Genomic DNA, 25,790 nt, shown 5'->3' with positions numbered 1-25,790 from the left:
ATAAACACAACAAAACCAACACTTACTTTCCATTTTCAGCAGATATATACTCTTCCCATGTAATAGTGTTCTGAGGAGGAGGGGTAAGGGACTGTCTTCGAATCGGCTGCCAAAAAAAAAAAAAAAAAGAAAGAGTAAGGGGGAGAGGGAGAGGAAGAAAAGAGGGAGGGGGGAATAGAGACAAAAGAGAGACCGAGAGGGAGACAGAAAAGAAAATTATATTTTAAAAAATATAAAATTAAAACATAAAATAAACTACAATCTCCTTAATATCATCAATATAATGCTTTAAGAGGTTATTTGGAGATAGTTCCATGATGTTATAAGCTCCATCAGTAATATTTATTATTAATATCATTTTTAAAATCTCAAAAAAAAGAGAAGTATAAAAGAGGTAAAATCCATTCATTTGATGCTTTAATCATCTAAAATGTTTCTGACATTATGCTAGATGCTGATCATGGGAACTACAGAGAAGTATAAAAACTAATCCTGACTTCATGGGGCTCACAGCTCAGAGCTGGAAAGAAAAAACATATACAAACATGAACAGTTAATCAGGAATACAAAATATTAAATGACTAAAGACAAAATGTGCTTACAAAAAACTGGGTAATACAGGGGTTCAGAAAACAGGGCAGTCTTCTACAGACAATAAATTGAGATTAGAAGATTAACACTCCAATTTAAAAGAAAAGGAAAAGAATATTTTGGACAGGGAGAATTAATAATGAAAATACTAGCTAGGTTGACTTGAACTAGGGAGGAAAGTTCAAAAGGAATATCAACAACAGTGGTAAGGGTCATATCAGGTTTAAAACTTACCCCTTGTCTTTGTTAACTAAGAATCTGGATCACTATAGGATAAACTGGCAATAAAGAAATAAGGGAGTAGAGTAGAAATTGCTAAGGAAAATGAACAAGACAAACTATGTACAGCAAAAGGGTAATACGTGAAAAGACTGCTATAAATAACAACAACAACAAAAAACAGTACCACTGGGAGAGGTTCCATTCAGAGAAGTATAGTTTTGGATATAATGAGTTTAAGATGTTGATAGGCAGCATGTTAAACCAAGGATTCTGAAGACACAAAAATGAGCCAGAATCCCACCCAGCTCCACTAGCTAGTAGTTATGTGAACTGGGACAAGAAACTTTACATAACTGTCAATTTAACTCACCTGCAAAATGGAAATAGGACCATCACCTCACAGTTAAAAATTCAATGAGACAATGTATAGAAAGGGTTAGTGCTTGGCACATTAGAAAAGATTCAGTAAATAATAATGAGTATTTTATACTGGGAAGTTCCTAGAGGGCAGTTACAAAAAGAGAAGAATCAAGAAGGAAATCATATTTAGAAATAATGTTAAGAATTCTCTGACTAAATAAAAAGTAAGAAAACAAGACTGATGACTGAGTCCTAAAAATCACACAGACTGGGGGTGGTGGGATGGGGGAATGCAGGAAGAGGACAGAAAGGAGCCTTTAAAAGCATTTAAAATTAAAGGAGATATTAGTCAATAAGAAAAAAAAAAAACCAGAGTACCAAGGTATCATGGACGTGAAAAGACTGTTTCAGTACCCTAACACAAAGACTTTAAAGAAGGCTGAAAAACTGGCAGTTAGATTTTGTTGGCTAGAAGTCATTGATGATCTCTGAGTAACGGCTGAAGAATGTGGGATGAAAGGAAACTAATAGTTTTTTGAGAATCAGGCAGTATGAAAGACAAAATTCTGCCCTTGAGAAGCTTATAAAGAGACACACAGGAAGTGAATAATTATAATCCAGGGTGATGGTTATTATGATAAGAGAGATCAAGAGGATGGCATAAAGAGCACAGAGAAGAGATCGGCCTGACCCAGGCTGGGGCAGGCAGCCAAAAAGATGTGCGAGAAAGGCTGGTTCCTAGTGGAGAAGTCTGAAAGAAAGAGAACAAAATAACCAATTGAAGGACACTGAAGAACAAACAATGGTGAGAACAAGCATGCTGTAACAGGAAACTACAAGTGTGGTGTGTCTAGTTGGCATAAGTAGCATACACAAAAAGAAAACAGCAAGATACAGGGTAAAAGGGCAAAACAGAAGAGAAAAAGTAGTTTGAAAGGGTTTTATGCAGTAAGTAGATTGTATTTTACTCAAAAAGCAATGGACAAATATTTTGAGCAATATTATGCAGCTTTTAGAACACAAACATTGGAGCCAGACTGACCAGATCCTGGCTTTGCCAATTACTAGCTGACTTTGGAAAATTATTCAAACTCCTTTGTCTCGTTTAGTTAACTATAACCTCTCAAGGTTGTTGTAAGGATATAACTGGATAGTTAACCTAAAATACTTAAAACAGTGCCTAACAAATAGTAAATATTCTATACATTTTAGTTATTAAGGCTTTACATGGTTCAATCTATTTCAGAGAGCTCATTCTGGTAGCAGTAAGTTAGGAAGCTATCTCTAATTCAAATGAGAAATGATAAGGGGAGCTATTTCAAAGTGGAAGAAGAGAGATTCGTGAGATCTTTAGGATTTTGTGATCAAGTATAGACACAGAGAAGGCAATGACACCCCATTCCAGTACTCTTGTGTGGAGAATCCCAGGACGGAGGAGCCTGAAAGGCTGCAATCCATGGGGTCGCTGAGGGTCAGACACGACTGAGCAACTTCACTTTCACTTTTCACTTTCATGCATTGGAGAAGGAAATGGCAACCCACTCCACTGCTCTTGCCAGGAGAATCCCAGGGGTGGGGGAGCCTTGTGGGCTGCCATCTATGGGGTTGCACAGAGTCGGACATGACTGATGCAACTTAGCAGCAGCAGCAGCATAGACACAGACGTAAGGAAAGTTAAGAAGTTCAAGGACAAATGTCAGGGTGCTGACTTAGGTCATGGTAGCAGATAATGGTGGTACCACTCAGAGAAGGAAAAAAATTGTCTGATCAGATTTAAACATACTAAATTTTAGACACTTATGTTTATCCATGTGGAGGAAGGAAAATACTATAGATTTGGTGATTAAAAGTCAGGTCAGAATTGAAGGTATATATTGGGTGAGAGTTACTAGTATTTATGTGGTAACTGAAGCATCAGTTGTGTATCTAACAAAGAGACATTAGAGAATACTAGATGTCTACTCAATCAATAATCTATTCTCCTATTCTTTGTTGTAAAAGAATCTTCCTACCAATTTTTGACTGGACACGTTACTTCCTAGATAAAAGACTTCTTTTCTAGCCATCTTTACAGCCAGCTGAGTGTTATCATGTAACTAAGTTCTAACTAATGGGATTTGAGCAGTGATGTGTGCAACTTCTGGTTGGGTTCTCAAACAGAACATGTATGGCCTTTCCTTCCTAATTACTATTAGGAATTATTATTCCTAATGGTTGGGATACTAAGCAGTTAATAAACCATCATATACCATGTGGATGAGAGCTAGATCCTAGAAGCGCTAGAGAAATATTGATAAGACAGAAAAAAAAAGGATAGGTCTGAGATGAACTCACAGAGCAATGAAACCATACAAACTCAGATTTTTACATAAGAAAGAAAGAAACTCCTGTCTTGTTTAAGTTACTGTAATTTTGAATCTCTTATAGTCAGCCAAACTAACATCATGAAAAAAGTGGAAGTGTTAGTCGCTCAGTTGTGTCCAACTCTTTGCAGCCCCATGGGACTGTAGTACACCAGACTCCTGGGTCCATGGGATTCTCCAGGCTGGAGTGGGTTGCCACACCCTCCTTCAGGGGATCTTCCCAACCCAGGGATCCAACCTGCATTTCCTGCATTGCAGGTAGATTCTTTACCACTGAGTCACCAGTCTATTTAATACCTATATATATATATTTAATACTTATATATATATTTGGCTATAACCAGTGTTTTATATATATATATATATATATAAAAATATATAAAATCTTAGTGAAGACTCATTTTTCTGGCATGATTAATGTAGCATGTCACATAATTTTACAGGTAATAAACTTCTCTAAGCAGTTTCTACTATTTCCAGTAGAATTCTTTCTAAACTATCTATTATACATCCCCCATCTTAGTAGAGACTGTAATGAATCTAACATAACCTTTTACTGAACACTTTACCTCATCATTATGAAAATCAGTTGTTATATTTTAATAAGCTCTGTCTTAGTTTATGTTTATTCTAACTTGCCCTTTGTTATATATTGATACTTGCAGTTGAATCGGTCAGTGTTCCCTCCGTGCAGTTATCTCAACTATTTAATGAAACAGGAAGACATGAAGGCTGCCACAGGACACCAGATGGCTTTCTGTTATTTCCCCAAGGCTCTGTAACTGAAATGACATCAAACCTTTCCTACATAATTAAATGCAAACTTCTAATGCCTGTTTTTCTTAAAGCATAAAAAAAGAGTTTTAATTTATTGCTAGATTTGCTAAATTTTAGTATTTTATGTTGCAAAGATTTCTGGAAGTTTAAGGCATTCATGTATTTTCTGTCTATGTGTTCCTATTTTGATTTTATATATTAAAAAATATATAATCACTAACAGAGGTTAACTCAATATTCTACATATATATATATCTAGTTGGCATACAATTAATACTTTTATCAATGACTGTCTAACGTATAAATACGACATTGCTTCCTCCAGTTGGATAGAACAAAGTGGAAAGCAGCACCAAAAGTATAGGAGCAAGTAGCCATGACTTAAGAATTTCTGAGCACTTAAATTCTACTATAAAAAATACTGTTAAAAATATATACTAAATATTAGAACTATGTCTGGAAAGGAGGGGGGAAGAAGAAGTAGGCATGGCAAAACTAGTTAAACAGCAATTTCTCCTAAATGCTACCTATACACTATTTCTTATAGAAATAAAAACAAATATTTGGCTATAAAAATGAGAAGAAACTCAAAAGCGAATTATTTAGAATAAAGAACATAAATTCATTCTGAAAAAGACTAGTATATTTATTTTTAAGAAATGAAATTTTATTAAAATGTGACTTTAAAATATAGTATTTTCGGGAATTCCCTGGCAACCCAGTAGTTACAACACCATGCTTTCACTGCAGGTTCAAACCCTGTGTAGAGAACTAAGATCCCATAAGCCACGCAATGCCACCCAAAAATGAAAAAAAAAAATGTATATGTATATATACAATATTTTCATGTCTTTTGAAAACAATCATAATAAAAATAGTCATATATTTTTTCTAGGCTTGCAAAAATTTCAATAATGCTCAGAAGCCAAAAACGTGTTTTTTACTAATATGTTTTAGACACATCACTGAAAAAAACACAATACTAAGTTTTAATACACTTTTCAATAGCAAACTTCCCTATTCCTTTTCCAGGTTCAATTTCACAATATTCTGAAAGAATTGCTAAGATGGGTTAAATATGTGGATACACACAAAGAAGAGACTATAACAAAGGCAGACTGGGAAGCAATATACTTAAAACAAGAAGAACCTGGGGAACAGTTCTAGAATCAAAACCCGTCATTGCTACTTACAGCTTTATGATTTCAGATATATTATTTTTTTTAAACTTCACTCTCCTTTCTATAAAATTGCATAATGATGGTCATCTCAGTTCAGTTCAGTTGTTCAGTTGTGTCTGACTCTGCAACCCCATGAACTGCAGCACGACAGGCCTATCTGTCCATCACCAACCCCCAGAGGTTACTCAAACTCATATCCATTGAGTCAGTGATGCCATCCAACCATCCCATCCTCTGTCGTCCCCTTCTCCTCCTGCCTTCAATCTCAGTAGGTCATTGTAATAATTAATAACCAAATGAGATAATATATGAAAAAATACTTCACATAATACCCAGGAACCATTTCCTTTGATTCCTAATTAGAAGTCAAAAGCTTAATTATTTAACTCACATTATTTTGTTCTATTATATAGGCATCTGGGATTAAACTAAGTTTTAAACTCAATGTGTAAAACTGTACTTGATTAAAATGTCAATTAAAGACCACTTTACAATTCAATTGCATTGTTACAAATTCCATCCTAAAGAAAATAACTTGTGTACTTATCTCAAAATGGTTTGCTGCCAAAATTAAACAAAGGTAGCAGTAAACACGTATAAGCAATAAGCAAAACAATGTCATCTTTTTAAAAAGAACTATAATAAAAAATAAATAACAATGTAGGTCCAAAGAAATGCCTTTTTTGGCTATTTTACAATGAAAAAGGGTAGTGGCTTTGTCAAAGATTAAGCTCATCATTCCCTCTCTCAGTTCATTTCCTATTACCCAAACATAACACATCCTACAACTCCTACTGATCAAGAGCTCAGTAAATACCAGGAGGTGTCTGGAAAATAAAGTCTAGTGAGGCTCTATCCCAAGGACAAAAGAAAAGTGAGGACTGCAAAAGGATCTGACAGGAAGAGAATAGGATCATACTAAACTGGTCTGATCACATTTTAACTTAAACATTTAATGTGGATTCTTAAGTACTTTTACATCCTGTACTCATTAAACAATGGCTGATTTGCTCAATATATAAACTTCTTAAACAATAAAATAATTTTCCAAACAAACACAGTATCACCATGAATTAATTGAAACCTGGCATACTTTTCTACAAACTTTGTCTATCCCTAACACAAGAGAAGACTCTACACATGGACATCACCAGATGGTCAACACCAAAATCAGATTGATTATATTCTTTGCAGCCAAAGATGGAGAAGCTCTATACAGTCAGCAAAAACAAGACCCGGAGCTGACTGTGGCTCAGATCATGAACTCCTTATTGCCAAATTCAGACTTAAATTGAAGAAAGTAGGGAAAACCACTAGACCATTCAGGTATGACCTAAATCAAATCCATTATGACTATACAGTGGAAGTGAGAAATAGATTTAAGGGACTAGATCTGATAGACAGAGTGCCTGATGAACTATGGATGGATTCGTGACACTGTACAGGAGACAGGGATCAAGACCATCCCCAAGAAAAAGAAACGCAAAAAAAGCAAAATGGCTGTCTGAGGAGGCCTTACAAATAGCTGTGAAAAGAGAAGCGAAAAGCAAAGGAGAAAAGGAAAGATCTACCTGTTTGAATGAAGAATAGCAAGGAGAGCTAAGAAAGCCTTCAGATCTCTTCAAGAAAATTAGAGATACCAAGGGAACATTTCATGCAAAGATGGGCTCAATAAAGGACAGAAATGGTATGGACCCAACAGAAGCAGAAGATATTAAGAAGAGGTGGCAAGAATACACAGAACTATACAAAAAAGCTCTTCACGACCCAGATAATCACAATGGTGTGATCACTCACCTAGAGCCAGACATCCTAGAATTTGAGGTCAAGTGGGCCTTAGGAAGCATCACTCCGGACAAAGCTAGTGGAGGTGATGGAATTCCAGTGGAGCTATTTCAAATCCTGAAAGATGATGCTGTGAAAGTGCTGCACTCAATATGCCAGCAAATTTGGAAAACTCAGCAGTGGCCACAGGACTGGAAAAGGTCAGTTTTCATTCCAATCCCAAAGAAAGGCACTACCAAAGAATGCTCAAACTACCTCATAATTGCACTCATCTCACACGCTAGTAAAGTAATGCTCAAAATTCTCCAAGCCAGGCTTCAGCAATATGTGAACCGTGAACTTCCTGATGTTCAAGCTGGTTTTAGAAAAGGCAGAGGAACCAGAGATCAAATTGCCAACATTCACTGGATCATCATAAAAATAATAGAGTTCCAGAAAAACATATATTACTGCTTTATTGACTACGGCAAAGCCTTTGACTGTGTGGATCACAATAAACTGTGGAAAATTCTGAAAGAGATGGGAATACCAGACCACCTGACCTGCCTCTTGAGAAACCTATATGCAGGTCAGGAAGCAACAGTTAGAACTGGACTTGGAAGAACAGACTGGTTCCAAATAGGAAAAGGAGTACATCAAGGCTGTATACTGTCACCCTGCTTATTTAACTTACATGCAGAGTATATCATGAGAAATGCTGGGCTGGAGGAAGCACAAGCTGGAATCAAGATTCCTGGGAGAAATATCAATAACCTCAGATATGCAGATGACACCACCCTTATGGCAGAAAGTGAAGAACTAAAGAGCCTCTTGATGAAAGTGAAAGTGGAGAGTGAAAACATTGGCTTAAAGCTCAACATTCAAAAAACGAAGATCATGGTATCTGGTCCCATCACTTCATGGCAAACAGATGGGGAAACAGTGGAAACAGTGGCTGACTATATTTTTTTGGGCTCCAAATCACTGCAGATGGTGATTGCAGCCATGAAATTAAAAGATGCTTACTCCTGGGAAGGAAAGTTATGACCAACCTAGACAGCATATTAAAAAGCAGAGACATTAATTTGCCAACAAAGGTCCATGTAATCAAGGGTATTGTTTTTCCAGTAGTCATGTATGGATGTGAGAGTTGGACTATAAAGAAAGCTGAGCACAGAAGAATTGATGCCTTTGAACTGTGGTATTGGAGAAGACTCTTGAGAGTCCCTTGGACTGCAAGGAGATCCAACCAGTCCATCCAAAGGAGATCAGTCCTGGTTGTTCATTGGAAGAACTGATGAAGCCGCAACTCCAGTACTTTGGCCACCTGATGCGAAGAGCTGACTCATTTGAAAAGCCCCTGATGTTGGAAAGATTGAAGGCAGGAGGAGAAGGGGATGGTAGAGGATGAGATGGTTAGATGGCATCACTGACTCAATGGACATGAGTTTGGGTAAGCTCTGGGAGTTGGTGATGGACCGGGAGGCCTGGCTCCCTGTGGTTCATGGGGTCGCAAAGAGTCAGACATGACTGAGCGACTGAACTGAACTGAAAATGTAATTTGGCACAACACTGCAAGGGAGAGACTAAACATTCAAGGAATTCAAGTCTCTTCACAGTAGCCTTTAAGCTTTTCGTAACTGTGACTGACGTTTTACACTATAACCCAGCAGTCACACATATCCACATAAACACAACGTATACACACACCCCTGACACTACTGATTCAGAAAGTAATATGGACCCATCTGTAGATGCAGGAGACAAGGATTTGATCCCTGGGACCAGACGATCTCTTGGAGGAGGAAATATGCCAACCCACTCCAGTATTCTTGTCGGGAGAATCCCATGGACTGAGAAGCCTGGAGGGGTACAAGTCTATAAGGTCACAGAGTTGGACGTGACTGAGTGACTGAGCGCACACACACACTATGTGCTCTAGTTTTTATTATCTGAATTTAGATTCTACTTAAAAAAACAAAGCAGTAGTCATAATAGCCCACTAAACTGAATTCATAATCCGCTAGAGGTCCCAATTCTACAATTTGAAAACACTGCTATAAAAAGTGTCATAAAATGTTAATCTTTGGGAATCTTTTTTTTCCCAGTTTTAAAATCTAAAATTGTTAAAATAAAAAACAGTTAAGAACCAATTCAATTCATCTTACTAAGGAAATAAGATTGCAGACACAAGTTATTGTGTCTTGTACCTAAGTATTTCCTTGATTTCCCTCCCCTTTCCTAACTGTCACACAATTCTTTGCAGGTAGCATGTTTTCAATAAATACATACTGAATACAAAATTTATTGGATGGTATTGGCTAAAGGAGTGAACTCCAGGAGTTGGTGATGGACAGGGAGGCCTGGCATGCTGCAATTCATGGGGTCGCAAAGAGTCGGACATGACTGAGCGACTGAACTGACCTGACTGAACTGATTGGCTAAAAATGACTTCATAAAGTAGGCAGATTGTTAGCAAGGCCTTCAAAGCAGCAGCAGGTTTCAGTTGATGGAGTAGAAAAAAATATATGCAAAGGGATCATGCTTTGGTTTCATGTTTACAAAATGATTTTAATCTATTTATTAGTGAAGACTCAAAAACAAACAACAGATTCACAAAAAAATCACCAGACCATCACAAAAAAATAAAAGGTGATACATGGTAAACAAAACCTACGAGCATACTTAAATAAACTCACTGAATGCCAGGAATGAAGTCTACCCCCTCCCTTAGAACATTATACATTAAGAAAAGTAAAAGTATACCTCAAAGTTCTGTTCCATTATGTTTCCACCTTTACTCAAACTCTCCATAATGGCCTTATTTCGAAGAATGTCTTCTTCACTGAGATGTTCTCTTCTTTTTCTTGATTCTAAAACAAGTCCATTCACCAGATAAAAGTCGGCCAAAAAGTTTCCTACCCTTTCCTAAAACGAAATCAAATATTTCAAAATAATAAAACAAATAAAGTTTACCTTAGATTTTTTTTCAAGTTTCAAAGTAAAATATACAGTTTCTCCATAAACATGTAACATTTAGATGAAAATAAATATTCCTCTGGTACTTAAAATTATCAAATTATCTTATACATTCTATTAAGCTAAAAAATACATAACATTACACATTTTAAATTTGTGAAGGAAAATTTTTAAACACATAAAATGCAGATAGTTAATCTCCAATTAAACAGCACATAGTTTCCTTTAGAATCTACTAAGTAACACAAAGCTACAGATAACTTAATTTAGATAATAATCAAATATCATGAATTATAAGGAGGGGTCAGGGATAATTAATGTTCCCATTTTATAGATAGAAATAAAAACTAGAATAAAAAGAAATAAACTAAGTCATATAAAAACTTCTAGTACAACTAAAATTAATTACCTGTTCCAATATTCTCTAGCAGGCCCAAACTTCCAAGATACAGTTGCTTGCTTCTTTCAACAAAAAGAGAACAACCAAGCAGTCTTGCTCACTAGTACAATTTATATTTATATTATGGATTGAGACTGGGGAATTCAAATGGAATAAAAGGACATCAAGAAGAGTCCTCGTTCAACATTAACCTTCATTTTTTTCAGACCCACAGGTGGTCAGAGTTTGAAATGCCTTACCTGAAACAACATGATCAGTAACTTACCAAAAACAGGCTTCCCATTTCTACCTATATGCAAGTCACTTCTCTTGCTGCTGCTTTCTGGAATTCCAAAACTAAGTGTTTACAGTGGTTTCTGTTTTTACCTTGCTCTGTGTCTTCCTTACTAATCATTAGAAAGGAAGGCATTTTGCACCTGTTTCTACCTACAAAATGGGAACTATAAGCAATTACTGACTCCCTCCTTACCTGTCAAAGATTTAAGAAGATCACCTAGACACTCTTCAAGAGCTTTGAGCTGCTTAGCAGTAGTACTAGATGAACAGCAGCTTCAATTTTTATCTTCTCTTGAAGTGATCCTTCTAATGCTGTCCAGAAGAACAGAGTACAAACAAATAAGACTCAGGCCAACAAATGGATTGCAATATAGGATCTCACATCTGGAAATCCTATAATGTTACTTGTTGCCAAATAGGCTTAGAGATGAAAACTGATGAACCTAGATCTCAAAGTGAGAATTTTTCTGTGGTTGGGAAACATTCAGGTGATAATGATCAATTTTTGAAATCTTATAATGAAAAAGCATTTATTAAAAATAAATCAAAAGACAAGTCATATCAACACAAATACTTAAATGTATATTTCCCATAATACAACCATTCCATTTCTTGCTAGCTATAAAAGACAATGCAAAGGGATATAAAAGGATGGTAAATGTAACATCATTTACACTGGGCGAAAACTGGACACAAATGTGTATCCACCTAAACATCCAAAAATAAGATACTGAGTAAATAAATTACAATATATCCATACTATGGAATACAATGCAGTAGCTAAGAAGAATAAAGTAATTCTAAGAGGTACTAAAAATTGGGTGGGTGGGGGGAGGAGTTGCAAAATAATAGATACAATGCAATGACACTTTTTGAAAAAATAAATATTTGTATCAATAACTAAATATTATTATAGATATAAATCAGTATACATTGAGATATGTTGAGTATTATAGATATATTTCAATGTACATTGACTTCGACATGACTGAGCAACTGAACAAAAATGTACATAAAGTATAAAAAAAGTCAGGAAGATATACAGCTGGATGATCTTCTGCAAAAGACTCTGGGACTATAAGCTGTAGTCAAGGGGGGTTTCTCAGCTTTAAATGTAAGATGGTGTGGTAGTTCATTTTATGTCAATTTGGTTAGACTATGATGCCCAACTGTTCAAACAAACACCAGTTGAGATGTTGCTACGAAGCCAACATTGGGTGCTGGGGGAGTGCGCCACACAGCTTGCAGGATCTCAGTTCTCCAAGTAAGGGACTGAACCAGGCCATGGTGGTGAAAGCATGTCCTAATTACTGGACTGCTGAGGAATTCCAAGATGGCATTTTTCAGATTAGTTGAAATTTAAATCTGTAGACTTGGAGTAAAGCAGATTACCCTCATAAGGTAGGAAGGCTGTTTCCAATCAAACGCAGGCCTGAAGAGCAAAGACTAAGGTCTCCCAAAGGAAAAGCAATTCTGCCTCAAGACTGCAACACAGAAACCTTGCCTGAGATCCTGATCTATAGATTTCAGGCCCAAAACCATATACCTCTTTCCTGAATTTTCAGCCTGCTAGACTGCACTACAAATCTCAGACTTACCAGGTCCTACATTCACACAAGCTAATTCCTTAAAGTAAATCAACCTCTTCCTCACTCTTCTCTCCTTCTGTCTATATATGTGTGTGTGTATATATACATATACACACACACAGATATATACATATATACAGATAGATAAAGGTCTCCTATTGATTCTGTTTCTCAGAGAACCTTGACTAATTTACTTTTGTCTTTCTAATAAGGATATATTTCTGTTGTGTGTAATAAAAGATAAATTCATAAAATCTTGGCCCTTACCCAATGTTATTTATTCTTTAAAATTTTATAAAATGCTTCTTCATACATCCAACTAAAAAATGTGTGAGTATATTTTGAGCAGATGAAATAAGAATTATGGAAAGAATTGACAATTTACTAATGGAGAAACCTCCATTGAGGTTTAATTAAACAAGTACTGCAGAAATGTAAGCTTATTTAGCCTTAGTCAAATATATGGAATACTCAGGAATAGATAAGGGGTAAGTAAATAGTTTTAAAGTTGAAAAGTAGAAAAAAGGTCCAGGGAAATGAATTTAACAGTGGAGCTTCTTTATGGTCTTCTTAAAATTAAAGCATTAGAAATATAATAGAACCATGTGAAGACATTGTTTCCTATTTAACAACAAGGCAACTGACAACAAGAATATTTTTCAACATAAAATTCAAATGAACTAAGCTTTCTCTCCTGGCTTCTGTAAGATGATCTTCCAACTCTGTAACCAACCATTATAACTCCCTATTTGGATTCAAGGAGAAAAGAACACATGATTTGACAATTAACCAAGCTACTTGTTCTACACGCGTTTCCATCACATTATTTTGGCAATATTAAATACTGAACAGTTTTAAAGTGTAAAAATCTCGATTTGCACATACTGTTTTATCTTCCCGAAAAAGCCATCCAGTTTGGGCACGTGTGAAAGAAATTGATTTGGTTGATAAGGTTGCAGAGTAAATATCGCTACTCATTAAAATGTCAACCTCTTCTTCTGTTTCCATCTCTGATTCCTGAGGTAGAGGCAAAAGGTAGATATAAGAAGCTAAGTTTTTAAAGGTTATTAGTGCCACAAATGAAAATATCAACAATTAAAATGCTACACATTTCAAGAAGCAAAAAGGACCGATTCTAAAAATAATTACAGAAGTTTAAACTTCATATATCTAAATAAGTTGGGCTTCCCTTGTGGCTCAGCTGGTAAAGAATCCATATGCAATGTGGGAGACCGGGGTTCGATCCCTGGGTTGGGATGATCCCCTGTAGAAGGGAAAGGCTACCCATTCCAGTATTTTGGCCTAGAGAATTCTATGGACTGGATAGTCCATGGGGTTGCAAAGAGTCAGACATGACTGAGCGACTTTTACTTTCATCTATATTAGTCAGAATTATAACTAATTATGAATCTAAAAATACAGGACACATGAAAAATGTACTTTATAATGAAAATAATAATAGTTTACCCCATCATAGAAATATATAATGGAAATAATACTAGATTGATTACTCATTACATAAATACAGAGTACATAATTACAGAAGATTTAAGAATTAAGTAGACAGGTCTGAGACAAAATGCCTATACAAAGGTTTTGTTTTCTTTAAATACAGATGAATCTTACTTTAGTTTTTTTAACCTGAAGACCCACTGCTACCATTTGAGCCCTTCTTTCCCAATAGTTTTAAGTAGAAGGAAGGAAGGGAAAGGAAGGAAGGGAAGAGAAGAAAGGAAAGGAAAGCAGACTTTCTTTCCGAATAGTTTTAAGTGGATGGAAGGAAGGGAAGAGAAGGAAAGAAAGGAAAGGAGTATAGGATCTTCTCTATACTCATCAAAGAAAGAAAAGGAATCCACAAATATCATCCCATGGTTTCCAAACTCAATTAGCAGTCTTGCTGCTAATAAGTAATAACTTGTGCTGGCATATAATAATTGATCAATAAATATTTTTTAAAAGAAAAAGCTTTGTACTTGTTTCATGTACAGAAATGTAACTAAATGACCAAGTATAGAAGAGTAACTGAGTAGGTAATAAATGAGGTTTTATTCTCTTAATAGGCTAAGAGAGTTTCCCTGATACTTCGGACCACAGAATCCGAAAGAGAGAAGGAGAAAATAAGAAGAACCCAGAGCCTTAGTGGAGAGTGAGAATCATCCATAGGGTTTACAATAACTAGAGGCTCTATTTTCCATATTTCCTGATTTCTAGATTCCCAAGAGGCCCATTTTCTATTCTTCACCACCAAACTTTCACCCAGATTTCCTTCACCCTTGCAAGTAAGGAATGGAAAATCTTGACATTAATGCTAAGGCTGTAATAAATGAAAATGTATTCCTGGTAACCCAAACTAATTCTGAACACAACTGCAAAATTTTGGCTGGCACAGATTGTACAGAACTATTAATCCTCATGATGCAAATATGTTATAAATTAGGATTTTATGTATTAGCTTGGGAACAACACTATATGTAACACTACCTATGAAGAAATTTGCCTTAAGTTTCAAACATCGCATTTCCAATAAACCTTTTTATCTATAATTTTACTTATGGATTTATTTTGGCTGTGCTGGGTCTTTGTAGCTGCACAGGCTTCTCTCTAGTTTAGGTGAGTGGGGGCTACTCTCTAGTTGTGGTGCAGTGTCCTCAGTGCAGTAGCTTCTCGAGTTGCAGAACACAGGCTCCAGAGTGCAGGCTCAGTCGCTGTGGCACACAGGCTTAGTTGCTTCTTGGCATGTGGGATCTTCCTGGACCAAGGATCACACCCATGTCTCTCTCTTGCACTGGCAGGCGGATTCTTTAGCAGTGAGCCATGAGGGAAACCCGCAAAAAACATCTGAAACAGAACTCTTCTATAAATTGTACACTGACTATCTCCTAACCACATCATTGAAAATGACCTGTTATTAATTACATTCATTCAGCAAGCATTTAATGAACAGTTATTACTTATATATCCATATTGGAGGAAAAAAACAAGTATTCCCTGTCTTGAGAACTACTGCTCACTACCTAGCTTTTCTATATTCTTTTAGACATAAAATACACACGCATATACCCTAAATACATCAGCTAATATTTACACCATTAGCCTTAATCTCTGGCTTCTCTTTTAGTATCATCTTTCTAACTCATCTATTGCCTCGTTAGCTATCCTATTGTTATTTAAGACACAAGAATTCAAATTATTTAGTACATTTCTGAGTCTAGAATAAGGGTCAGCAGAATATGAACAGCAGTCAAATCCAGTGCACCACCTGTTTTTGTAAGTAAAATTTTATCAGAACACAGCCATACTCATTCATTTATATATTGTCTAGCAGCAAGGTGACTTTTACGTTAATAACAGCAGAGATGAGTAGCTGTGACAGAGACCATCAGTTCAGTTCAGTTCAGTTGAGTCGCTCAGTCGTGTCCGACTCTGCGACCCCATGAATCGCAGCACACCAGGCCTCCCTGTCCATCACCATCTCCCGGAGTTCACTCAGACTCATGTCCATCGAGTCCGTGATGCCATCCAGCCATCTCATCCTCGGTCGTCCCCTTCTCCTCCTGCCCCCAATCCCCCCCAGCATCAGAGTCTTTTCCAATGAGTCAACTCTTCGCATGAGGTGGCCAAAGTACTGGAGCTTCAGTTTTAGCATCATTCCTTCCAAGGAAATCCCAGGGTTGATCTCCTTCAGAATGGACTGGTTGGATCTCCTTGCAGTCCAAGGGACTCTCAAGAGTCTTCTCCAGCACCACAGTTTAAAAGCATCAATTCTTCAGCGCTCAGCCTTCTTCACAGTCCAACTCTCACATCCATATATGACCACAGGAAAAACCATAGCCTTGACCAGACAGACCTTAGTCAGCAAAGTAATGTCTCTGCTTTTGAATATACTATCTAGGTTGGTCATAAACTTTTCTTCCAAGGAGTAAGTGTCTTTTAATTTCATAGCTGCAGTTACCACCTGCAGTGATTTTGGAGCCCAAAAAAATAAAGTCTGTCACTGTTTCCACTGTTTCCCCATCTATTTCCCATGAAGTGATGGGACCAGATGCCATGATCTTCGTTTTCTGAACGTTGAGCTTTAAGCCAACTTTTTCGCTCTCCTCTTTCACTTTCATCAAGAGGCTTTTTAGTTCCTCTTCACTTTGTGCCATAAGAGTGGTGTCACCTGCATATCTATGACCCCACAAATACATTTAAATATCTAAAATGTTGACTCTCTCCCTTACAAAAAGAGTTTGGCAAACTCTGGCTTAAAATGCACTGACGCTGTATTAAGTACCAGAGAACACAACTAAAAGAACCCCATACCTTTGAGGAGCTTAGCCCCCCAAAAAAGAAGAACGCCCTATAGATTAAAAGAAAAAAGAGAAATAGCACTCGCAGCTCTACAGTACCAGATTTAGTGAAGCATCAAGAAGAGAATGGTCGCCCTGGAGGGCAGGAAGCAACAACACTAAACAGGTATCCCCAGGGTGAGAGTGTAAGAAGTGTATTCCTGGAAGTGGAGACATGAACAAAGGAATGAAATACTAAATAGCCTGGAAAAAACTGCAAAGAGTTCAGCATGGGGGTAGCTATGATAACAAGGTAGGCAATCATGGGGAAGTCAGCAAAAGCCACGTCATGAAGGAACCATACCATGAGGAGGAATTTGGATTTCATTCTTCTTGGCAATAGGGAACTTTTAAACTTCTTTAAGGAAGACAAGTTTCATGAATTTGTTTTCAATGTTCAACCTATCTCCAATATGTGAGATAATTTAGAAGCAGGCAAGAAAGGGGCCAGGAAGATCATTTATGAGACATTTGTGGCAGTCCAGCTGAAATAGTGAGTATCTAAATTATGGCAATAACAGCATCAATAAAAAAGGGATAATTATAAGGCATTTGGAGAGGGAAATGGCAACCCACTCCAGTATTATCACCTGGAGAACCCTGTGGACAGAGGAGCCTGGTGGACTGCTGTCCATGGGGTCACACAGAGTCGGACGAGACTGAAGCAATATAGCATGCGTGCACCCATAATGCATTAGGGAGACAAGAATAACCACACATGTTCTCTAATTAGGAAACCTGAGAGTACAAGAAAAGATGTCCAAAAAACTCCAAGCTTTCTCACGGAACAGAAAATGATGTTAATCACTAAAAGAAAGAAAATGGGAGAACAGGCACCTAGAGGGAAAATAATGAGTTAAGTCTTCAACAAACTGAATTTTGACGTACTTAACAGATGCATATGATACCCAATAGGCATTTAAATAGGTCCTCACTCAGAAGATTTGAGTTAGAAATAAATACTCGTGAATTATCAACTAAAAAGAGGTAGTGAGAGCTGTGGGGATATTCTGGCAATTTGTAAAAATGAGAACAACATCAAGGGCCTATCAATATTCAAGAAGTAAGCAGAGAAAGAGCCTCTTCACGAAAGTGAAAGAGGAAAGTGAAAAAGTTGGCTTAAAGCTCAACATTCAGAAAACAAAGATCATGGCATCCGGTCCCATCACTTCATGGCAAATAGATGGGGAAACAGTGGAAATAGTGTCAGACTTTATTTTGGGGGCTCCAAAATCACAGTGGATGGTGACTCCAGCCATGAAATAAAAAGATGCTTACTCCTTGGAAGGAAAGTTATGATCAACCTAGACAGCATATTAAAAAGCAGAGACATCACTTTGCCAACAAAGGTCTGTCTAGTCAAGGCTATGGTTTTTCCAGTAGTCATGTATGGATGTAAGAGCTGGACTATAAAGAAAGCAGAGGGATCAAGAATTGATGCTTTTGAACTGTGGTGTTGGAGAAGACTCTTGAGAGTCCCTTGGACTGCAAGGAGATCCAACCAGTCCATCCTAAAGGAGATCACTCCTGGGTGTTCATTGGAAGGTCTGATGTTGAAGCTACAACTCCAATACTTTGGCCACCTGATGCGAAGATCTGACTCATTTGAAAAGACCCTGATGTTGGGAAAGATTGAAGGCAGGAGGAGAAGGGGACGACAGAGGACAAGATGGTTGGGTGGCATCACTGACTCAATGGACATGTGTTTGGGTAGGCTCCAGGAGTTGGTGATGGACAGGGAGGCCTGGCATGCTGCCGTTCATGGGGTCACAAACAGTTGGACACGACTGAGTGACTGAACTGAACTTAACTGAAGTAGAGAAAAAGGAAGAGGCAAAACAGAGTAAGAGAGAAACAAGGGAAAGGAACATCTATTGGCCAAAGTCAAATCACAAGGAAATGAAATTTTAAGAACTGAGTTACTAGTAATAGAAAACACTTCAGAAAAGTCTACATAAAGAGAAGGTTGAAACAAGTGCACTGATATCAGCAATGGACTCACTATGAACATCATCTAAAACCCCAAACCCTACTTCCTTTTCCAAATGCTCCAATGTATCAGTGTGACACCAGCATCGTGTACACCATTCTGTAGTCTGTGCAGTGTGCAATACCATCATGCTTAAAAAGCAAGGTACTTACCTTAATTTAAAAATATCAATATACTTTATTGCTAAAAAATGCTAACCATTATCTGAACCGTCAGCTAGTCATAATCTGTTTGCTGGTGAAGATTCAAAATATTTCAGTTCAGTTCAGTTCAGTCACTCAGTCATGTCCATTTCTTTGCAACCCTATAGACTGCAGCACATCAGGCTTCCCTGTCCATCACCAACTCCCAGAGCTTACTCACATCCAAACATCTCATCCCCTGTTGTCCCCTTCTCCTCCCGCCTTCAATCTTTCCCAGCATCAGGGTCTTTTCAAATGAGTCAGCTCTTTGCATCAGGTAGCCAAAGTATTGGAGTTTCAGCTTCAGCATCAGTCCTTCCAAGGAATATTCAGGATTGATTTCCTTTAAGATTGAGTGGTTTGATCTCCTTGCTGTCCAAGGGACTCTCTCTTCTCCAACACCACATTTCAAAAGCATCAATTCTTTGACGTTCAGTTTTCTTTATGGTCCAACTCTCACGTCCATATATGACTACTGGAAAAACTATAGTTTTGACTAGACGGATCTTTGTCCATAGAGATGTCTCTGCTTTTTAACATGCTGTCTAGGTTTGTCACAGCTTTTCTTCCAATCAGCAAGCATCTTTTAATTTCATGGCTGCAATCACCATGTGCAGTGATTTTGAGCCCAAGAAAATAAAGTCGCTGTTTCCATTGTTTCCCCATCTATTTGCAATGACATGATGGAACCGGATGCCATGATCTTAGTTTTCTGAATGTTGAGTTTTAAGCCAGCCTTTTCACTCTCCTCTTCCATCAAGAGGCTCTTTAGTTCCTCTTTGCTTTCTGTCATAGGTGTGGTCATCTGCATATCTGAGGTTATTGATATTTCTCCTGGCAATCTTGATTCCAGCTTGTGGTTCATCCAGCCCAGCAATGTGCATGATGTACTCTGCATATAAGTTAAATAAGCAGGGTAACAATACACAGCGTTGACATATTCTTTGGGATTGGAATGAAACTGACCTTTTCCAGTCCTGTGACCACTGCTGAGTTTTCCAGATTTGCTGGCATGCTGAGTGCAGCACTTTGACAGCATCATCTTTTAGGATTCGAAATAGCTCAACTGGAATTCCATCACCTCCACTAGCTCTGATTGTAGTGATGCATCTTAATACCCACTCAACTTCGCACTCCAGGATGTCTAGCTCTAGGTGAGTGATCACACCATTGTGGATTTTATCTGGTCATTAAGATCTTTTTTTGCATAGTTCTTCTGTGTATTCCTGCCACCTCTTTTTAATATCTTCTGCTTCTGTTAGGTCCATACCATTTCTGTTCTTTATTGTGCACATCTTTGCATAAAATGTTCCCTTAGTATCTCTCATTTTCTTAAAGAAATCTCTAGTCTTTCCCATTCTATTGTTTTTCTCTATTTCTCTACATTGATCACTTAGAAAGGCATTCTTCTCTCTCCTTGCTATTCTTTGCAACTCTGCATTCATATATGATAGTAACTGATATACAGTTGGCCCTCCATATTTGCAGGTTCCACATCTACAGGTATAACCAACCAAGGATGAAAAATATTTGGGGAAAAGATTCCAGAAAGTTCCAAAAACCAAAATTTAAACTTGCCACGTAGTCCAGTCAACAATTTACAAGTCATTTACACAGTGTTTACAACTATTTACTTGTGCGTCTGTGGATTTTGGTAACCTCAGAGCTCCTAGAATCATTCCCCGGTAGATACCAAGGGACAAACTGACTACTATTAACACAATGCCACTATACATAGCACCTGCTTCTGCTACTGCTGCTGCTAAGGTGCTTCAGTCATGTCCAATTCTGTGCAACCCCAGAAACAGCAGCCCACCAGGCTCCTCTGTCCCTGGGATTCTCCAGGCAAGAATACTGGAATGGGTTGCCATTTCCTTCTCCAATGCATGCAGGCACGCTAAGTCACTTCAGTCGTGTCCGCCTCTGTGCAACCCTATGGACAGCCACCCTCCAGGCTCCTCTATCCGCAGGATTCTCCAGGCAAGAATACTGGAGTGGGTTGCCATTTCCTTCTCCCATACATAGCACCTAGCAGTGTCTAGACACATTTTATTAGGTCCTTGATAAATGTTTAAGGAAGGAAGAGAGGGAAGGAGGAAAAGTCAAAGAACTATGTAAAATTAATTCACTTAAATTACTTTTTGATCATATCAATATGCTGTTTAAGAATCTTGCTCTGTTATCAACTATGTGTGACTGCATAAAATAAAAACAAAATAAAAGCAACAGTGATTAAACAAAATGTTGATCTAAGAACATTTGTAGTGCTATCAATGATATATATAGATACTATGAAAGCTGTTTCTTTGGTTTATAGCAGGGAAAGGAGCTTTCAGGGAACAATGGATCAAGATAATGGTGCACATGGTTTTTCAAAGGTGGTTGTAGAGGCAAAACCAATATGGAGATACAGTGTTTAGAAGGAATATAATTTTACACTTTAAGAGTGAAAAAAAAAGAGAAAAGAAAGGTAGCCAAAAGAGTTAGTTAGTAAAAGGGTACAGACAAAGAACCAAAAGAGGTGCTCATATTAAAGAGACCGAGATGGTTCACAACCCTAAAACAAAGTAGGGCCAGAACAGGTTCAATAAATGAGAACTACAAGAAGTTAGAGTTTATTTAAAAATACCAGGACATTATCAGTGAATTATGAGCAAACAGACTCAATAGTTTAGTCAGGATAAAGAACAGATGATAAAAATTTTTTTTAAAAAACTAGAGGTAAGAAAATGGAAACTTTAGGAATAAACCATCTCAATTATGTCTTATGCCTTTCAAAACAATTACACTGAGGCTTGGCTGCATACACAGACTTTTTTTAAAAACCATTTATAGGAATTTGCTCAACATGCTCACCTCATGGTGTATTCGCTGATAAACTTTTTGTTCATTGTCTAATACTACAAAAGATTCAGAGGGTGCCGCATCCCCATTGAAAATGAAGCTTAAATCCCCTCGTTGGCACTTCATGTCAGTAAAGTCTATGAGAGTAGTGTCAAGCCTGTGAAAGAAGGACAGATGAGAAATTCTGACAAATAAAATTTCAATATTAATGAAACAAGCTTTGTTCCTTCTAAACTCAAACCAAGAGGCTAATACCATATTTCAAAGCCAAACTTATAGGTAAGTGCTAAATTTAAAATATCTCATTAAAAAACACCAAAAGAATATTTAAATATATATTCAATTTTACCTATATTTCATTTTGTTGAATATATAACTTCATTAACCCAGCAGGAGAAAGGTTGTTTTCCCATTGCTGATGCATTTCTCTACCTGTACCCCATTCTATTTCCCTTACCATAGCTACTCCACAAAATTTACTTCGAGGAAGAAGGGCAGAAAAGTAAAGCAAACCCATCTAACATTTTTTGATCCCTTTAAGACAAAGTTGCTAGCTCAGCAGAGTACAGCTGACCCTTGACCACAGGGGTCTGGAACACTGACTCCCATCCCCTCCACATATAACTTTACAGTTGGCCCTCCATATGTACATTTCCACGCTCTTAGATTCAACCAACCTTGGATCATGTAGTACTATAATATATATTTATTGAAAAAAGATCTGGGTATAAGAAGGCCCAAGTAGTTCAAACCAGTGTTGTTCAAAGGTCTGCTGGGTACATGAAGAGTATAGCAATGGACAGACCACATTCTTAGATTAAGGACTGTCTGTCCACAGTCTTGTCCTTGTCAGCTGCATCGATGCTGACGCTTAATCATACAGTACTAAACCTTGCTTCAACCTTCAACTCAATAAACCTTTTAATTTACTCTAAATTCTTGGCCTTTTTGCTTGACTTCTCAGATTCAGATTAGCATTCTCTTTCCCAACATTTTCTTTTCTAACATCTCCATGGCCTGAAACATTTTGGATCTTTCCTATGGCAAATATTCATGTATTCAAACACCTGTATGTTTGTTGTGTTCACTGTAACCAAGACCTGACATGGTCGACCCAATGGGTTGGTCTCAAATAAATTCTATAAATCACTACTTGGTGAAATTAGAGAGAATAATGCAGTGGAAAACTTTACAAGTACCCTGACGTGCTTCAGTCTTGCCCAAGGCTTTGTAGTCTCCGGATCATCATATCAGGACCTCTCTGACTGGCTGCTCAAAACACAGTCCTTAAGTTAAGGAATAGGTTCACACAGCTGTTAAGAAATGCTGATCACACCCAAAAGAAAATTTCTTTAAGTCTTTGTGAGAGGTCCACCCTGGCTACTGAGTTTCTAACACAATATAAGAACTCATTACTTTGTAGGATTTTCCATTCTCACCATAGACAAGGCAAATGAGTGGGCATTACTAGTTTCCCTTTATAGGAAAAGCTGAAAAATGGAACATTTCCACATGCTGCATCAAAAGAGTAACCAAGGTTACATATAATTTAACACCCAAACTAGTAACTTTTAAAAGTGAAGGTGACACTATTAATAATTTTACTAGGACAACAGAGATGAACAGGGAAGTATGATTAACCTGTGTATACTGCTACTGCTGCTAAGTTGCTTCAGTCGTGTCTGACTCTGTGCGACCCCATAGACGGCAGCCCACTAGGCTCCTCTGTCTCTGGGATTCTCCAGGCAAGAATACTGGAGTGGGTTGCCATTTCCTTCTCCAGTGCATGAAAGTGAAAAGCGAAAGTGAAGTTGCTCAGTCGTGCCTACTATTAGCAACCCCATGGACTGCAGCCTACCAGGCTCCTCCATCCATGGGACTTTCCAGGCAAGAGTACTGGAGTGGGGTGCCATTGCCTTCTCTGAACTTGTGTATAAGAAGCTCTTTTCTAAGCCATGTAAAATACAGACACCCCTCAGAGTCAAATAAGTCCTAAAAAAATAGCAAGGCACCAACTCCTTAAGGAGTGAGCTTGACTTGCTGCTTTATAGTTGAATTCTTGCTCCTGGTCCACTTTCAGTGGCCTGCTACTGCACTATTGGTGCTTGTACTACTAAATATATTCTGTTATTGCTTGTACATGTGGCACAAGAGAAAATGATGCCAATAAAAGGGGCTATCTCCTACCTCTAATGTGGGCTAATGTGGTCTAATGAAGTCTCAAAAGGGGGACAGATCATTTTATATGAGCGGCCTATTTGGACTCCACACTTCAGCTACCAGGGAACTCTATACCCTTTGAAAAAAGAAGACATGGGCCAGAATAGTCTTTTGCCTCCACTCCCTTCTTGCCCATCCTGGGTGAGAATAGTAGTGGGCTGCAAGGGGTGGGGGTGAGAGAAGAGATGCACAGAGAGACAAAGACAGACTAACATTGGCAACACTTGAGCCTTTCAATCTAGCCACACCTAAAACCAGTCAATTGTCAATTTCTATTTTATATGTGTTTTCATAATTTGCAACTGAAAGACTATCTAATACAGCTTAGATATTAGACATATTAGATGGCATAGTAAGCTGTATCAAACATGCCTCATAATGATATAATTTATCATGGTGATATTTTAATATATTAACTAGTCCTTGGCTTTCAGCTTAATGAGCCTAAATACTTCTAATTTTTACCATGTAATTCACCATGAAGGATATAAAGTTCTTTACACAAATGCAAAGATTCAAATAGAAAATGTCCTTTTACAGATAAAAACTTGATAACTACCCAAGTAACAGCGAAAAGAAAATAGGGCCTACCCTTGAGATAGGAAGAGCTCAAATGAGACAGTTCGCAAAGATTATGTAGTTCAATGGTTATATATTACCTCGAAACTATTAATAGTGAAAATATCTATTAGTATTCTCAACAATAAAGTTGTTCATATTACTATTTCTACTAAAATATTAATTTCTCCTAGACACCAAAGAAGATACTGTGTTGTTTTTTGCCCACACAGCTTGCAGGATTTTAGTTCCCCAACCAGAGATGGAATCTGTGTTCTTGGTAATGAAAGCATGGGAGTCCTAACTACTTGACTGCCAGGGAATTCCCATACTTTAAATAATCACATTGCTATCATGAGATACAAGTAAAAGTCATTTGAAGTGATGTTTAAAAGAACTAATTATCTCATGATTTTAAATGTGAAAGTTTTTACTTAATGTTAACAAACTCGTTTTTCTTTTAATTCTTCAACTATGCAAAAAACCTTTACCATACATTCTAAAATGCAGCTTCTCCATTACTCTAGTTAACTTTGATAACCAGCATTTTGAACCCATCACTCCTTCAACCTTAATAAAGAGCTTTCCTGCTAGTAAGCCCCAGGTTTCAGTGTCTTACTAAATTACAGTAGCTCCCCTTAAGCTACATTCTTTCACACAATTATTCTCTCAGGCCCTTATTCTCATATGTCTATCTTAGCCATTTTGTGGGGTTTTTTTTAATCATCTATATTTATTATGTAATATGCATCATGTCATTTACTTTTAAAAGGTATATATAAATGTGAAATAATTTTTTAAAAGAAAGAAGCTCCTTTTCTTCTAAATTTAAGAATCAAACAGAACTAAAACTAACCTTTAACACAGCACATGGAAGACAATACTATTCTCACAAGTTATCTACTAACTTTGGCAAGTACCTATATTAAAATTTTTTAATCTGATGAATAATTTTTTGAAATTCATAATATATTGCTAACAATAGGCTACTGAATTAAATCTACATCATTAACAAATCCTTTCATAGTTTTTCCTCCATACTTTACTGTGTTTTCCAAGGTTTCTGTATTGGCCATGAATTTAATGTGCATGAGAACGTTCATAATGAGCAATATCTGAGGAGGTTATTTTTAAAAAACAAAAACACAGAAAACTCTACCTTA

The 25,790-nt window shown here is 37.3% G+C and overlaps 1 protein-coding gene across 1 annotated transcript in view; it reads right to left on the bottom strand.

Annotated features, from left to right (window-relative positions):
• The window catches only part of ANKRD13C (ankyrin repeat domain 13C), a 91,645-nt gene that overhangs the window by 15,859 nt on the left and 49,996 nt on the right, over positions 1-25,790 (bottom strand). The window contains exons 7-10 of the mRNA XM_040232577.1: positions 21,862-22,006; positions 13,388-13,519; positions 10,025-10,186; positions 27-106 (exon numbers count right to left, since the gene is read on the bottom strand). Coding sequence (XP_040088511.1) covers positions 27-106; positions 10,025-10,186; positions 13,388-13,519; positions 21,862-22,006 — 519 coding nt within the window. The remainder of the gene's footprint in view (positions 1-26; positions 107-10,024; positions 10,187-13,387; positions 13,520-21,861; positions 22,007-25,790) is intronic.

Source organism: Oryx dammah, unplaced genomic scaffold, assembly GCF_014754425.2.
Source record: "Oryx dammah isolate SB20612 unplaced genomic scaffold, SCBI_Odam_1.1 HiC_scaffold_28, whole genome shotgun sequence".
Classification (NCBI taxonomy): Eukaryota; Metazoa; Chordata; class Mammalia; order Artiodactyla; family Bovidae; genus Oryx; species Oryx dammah.
This window is presented reverse-complemented; position numbering and strand designations above follow the sequence as displayed.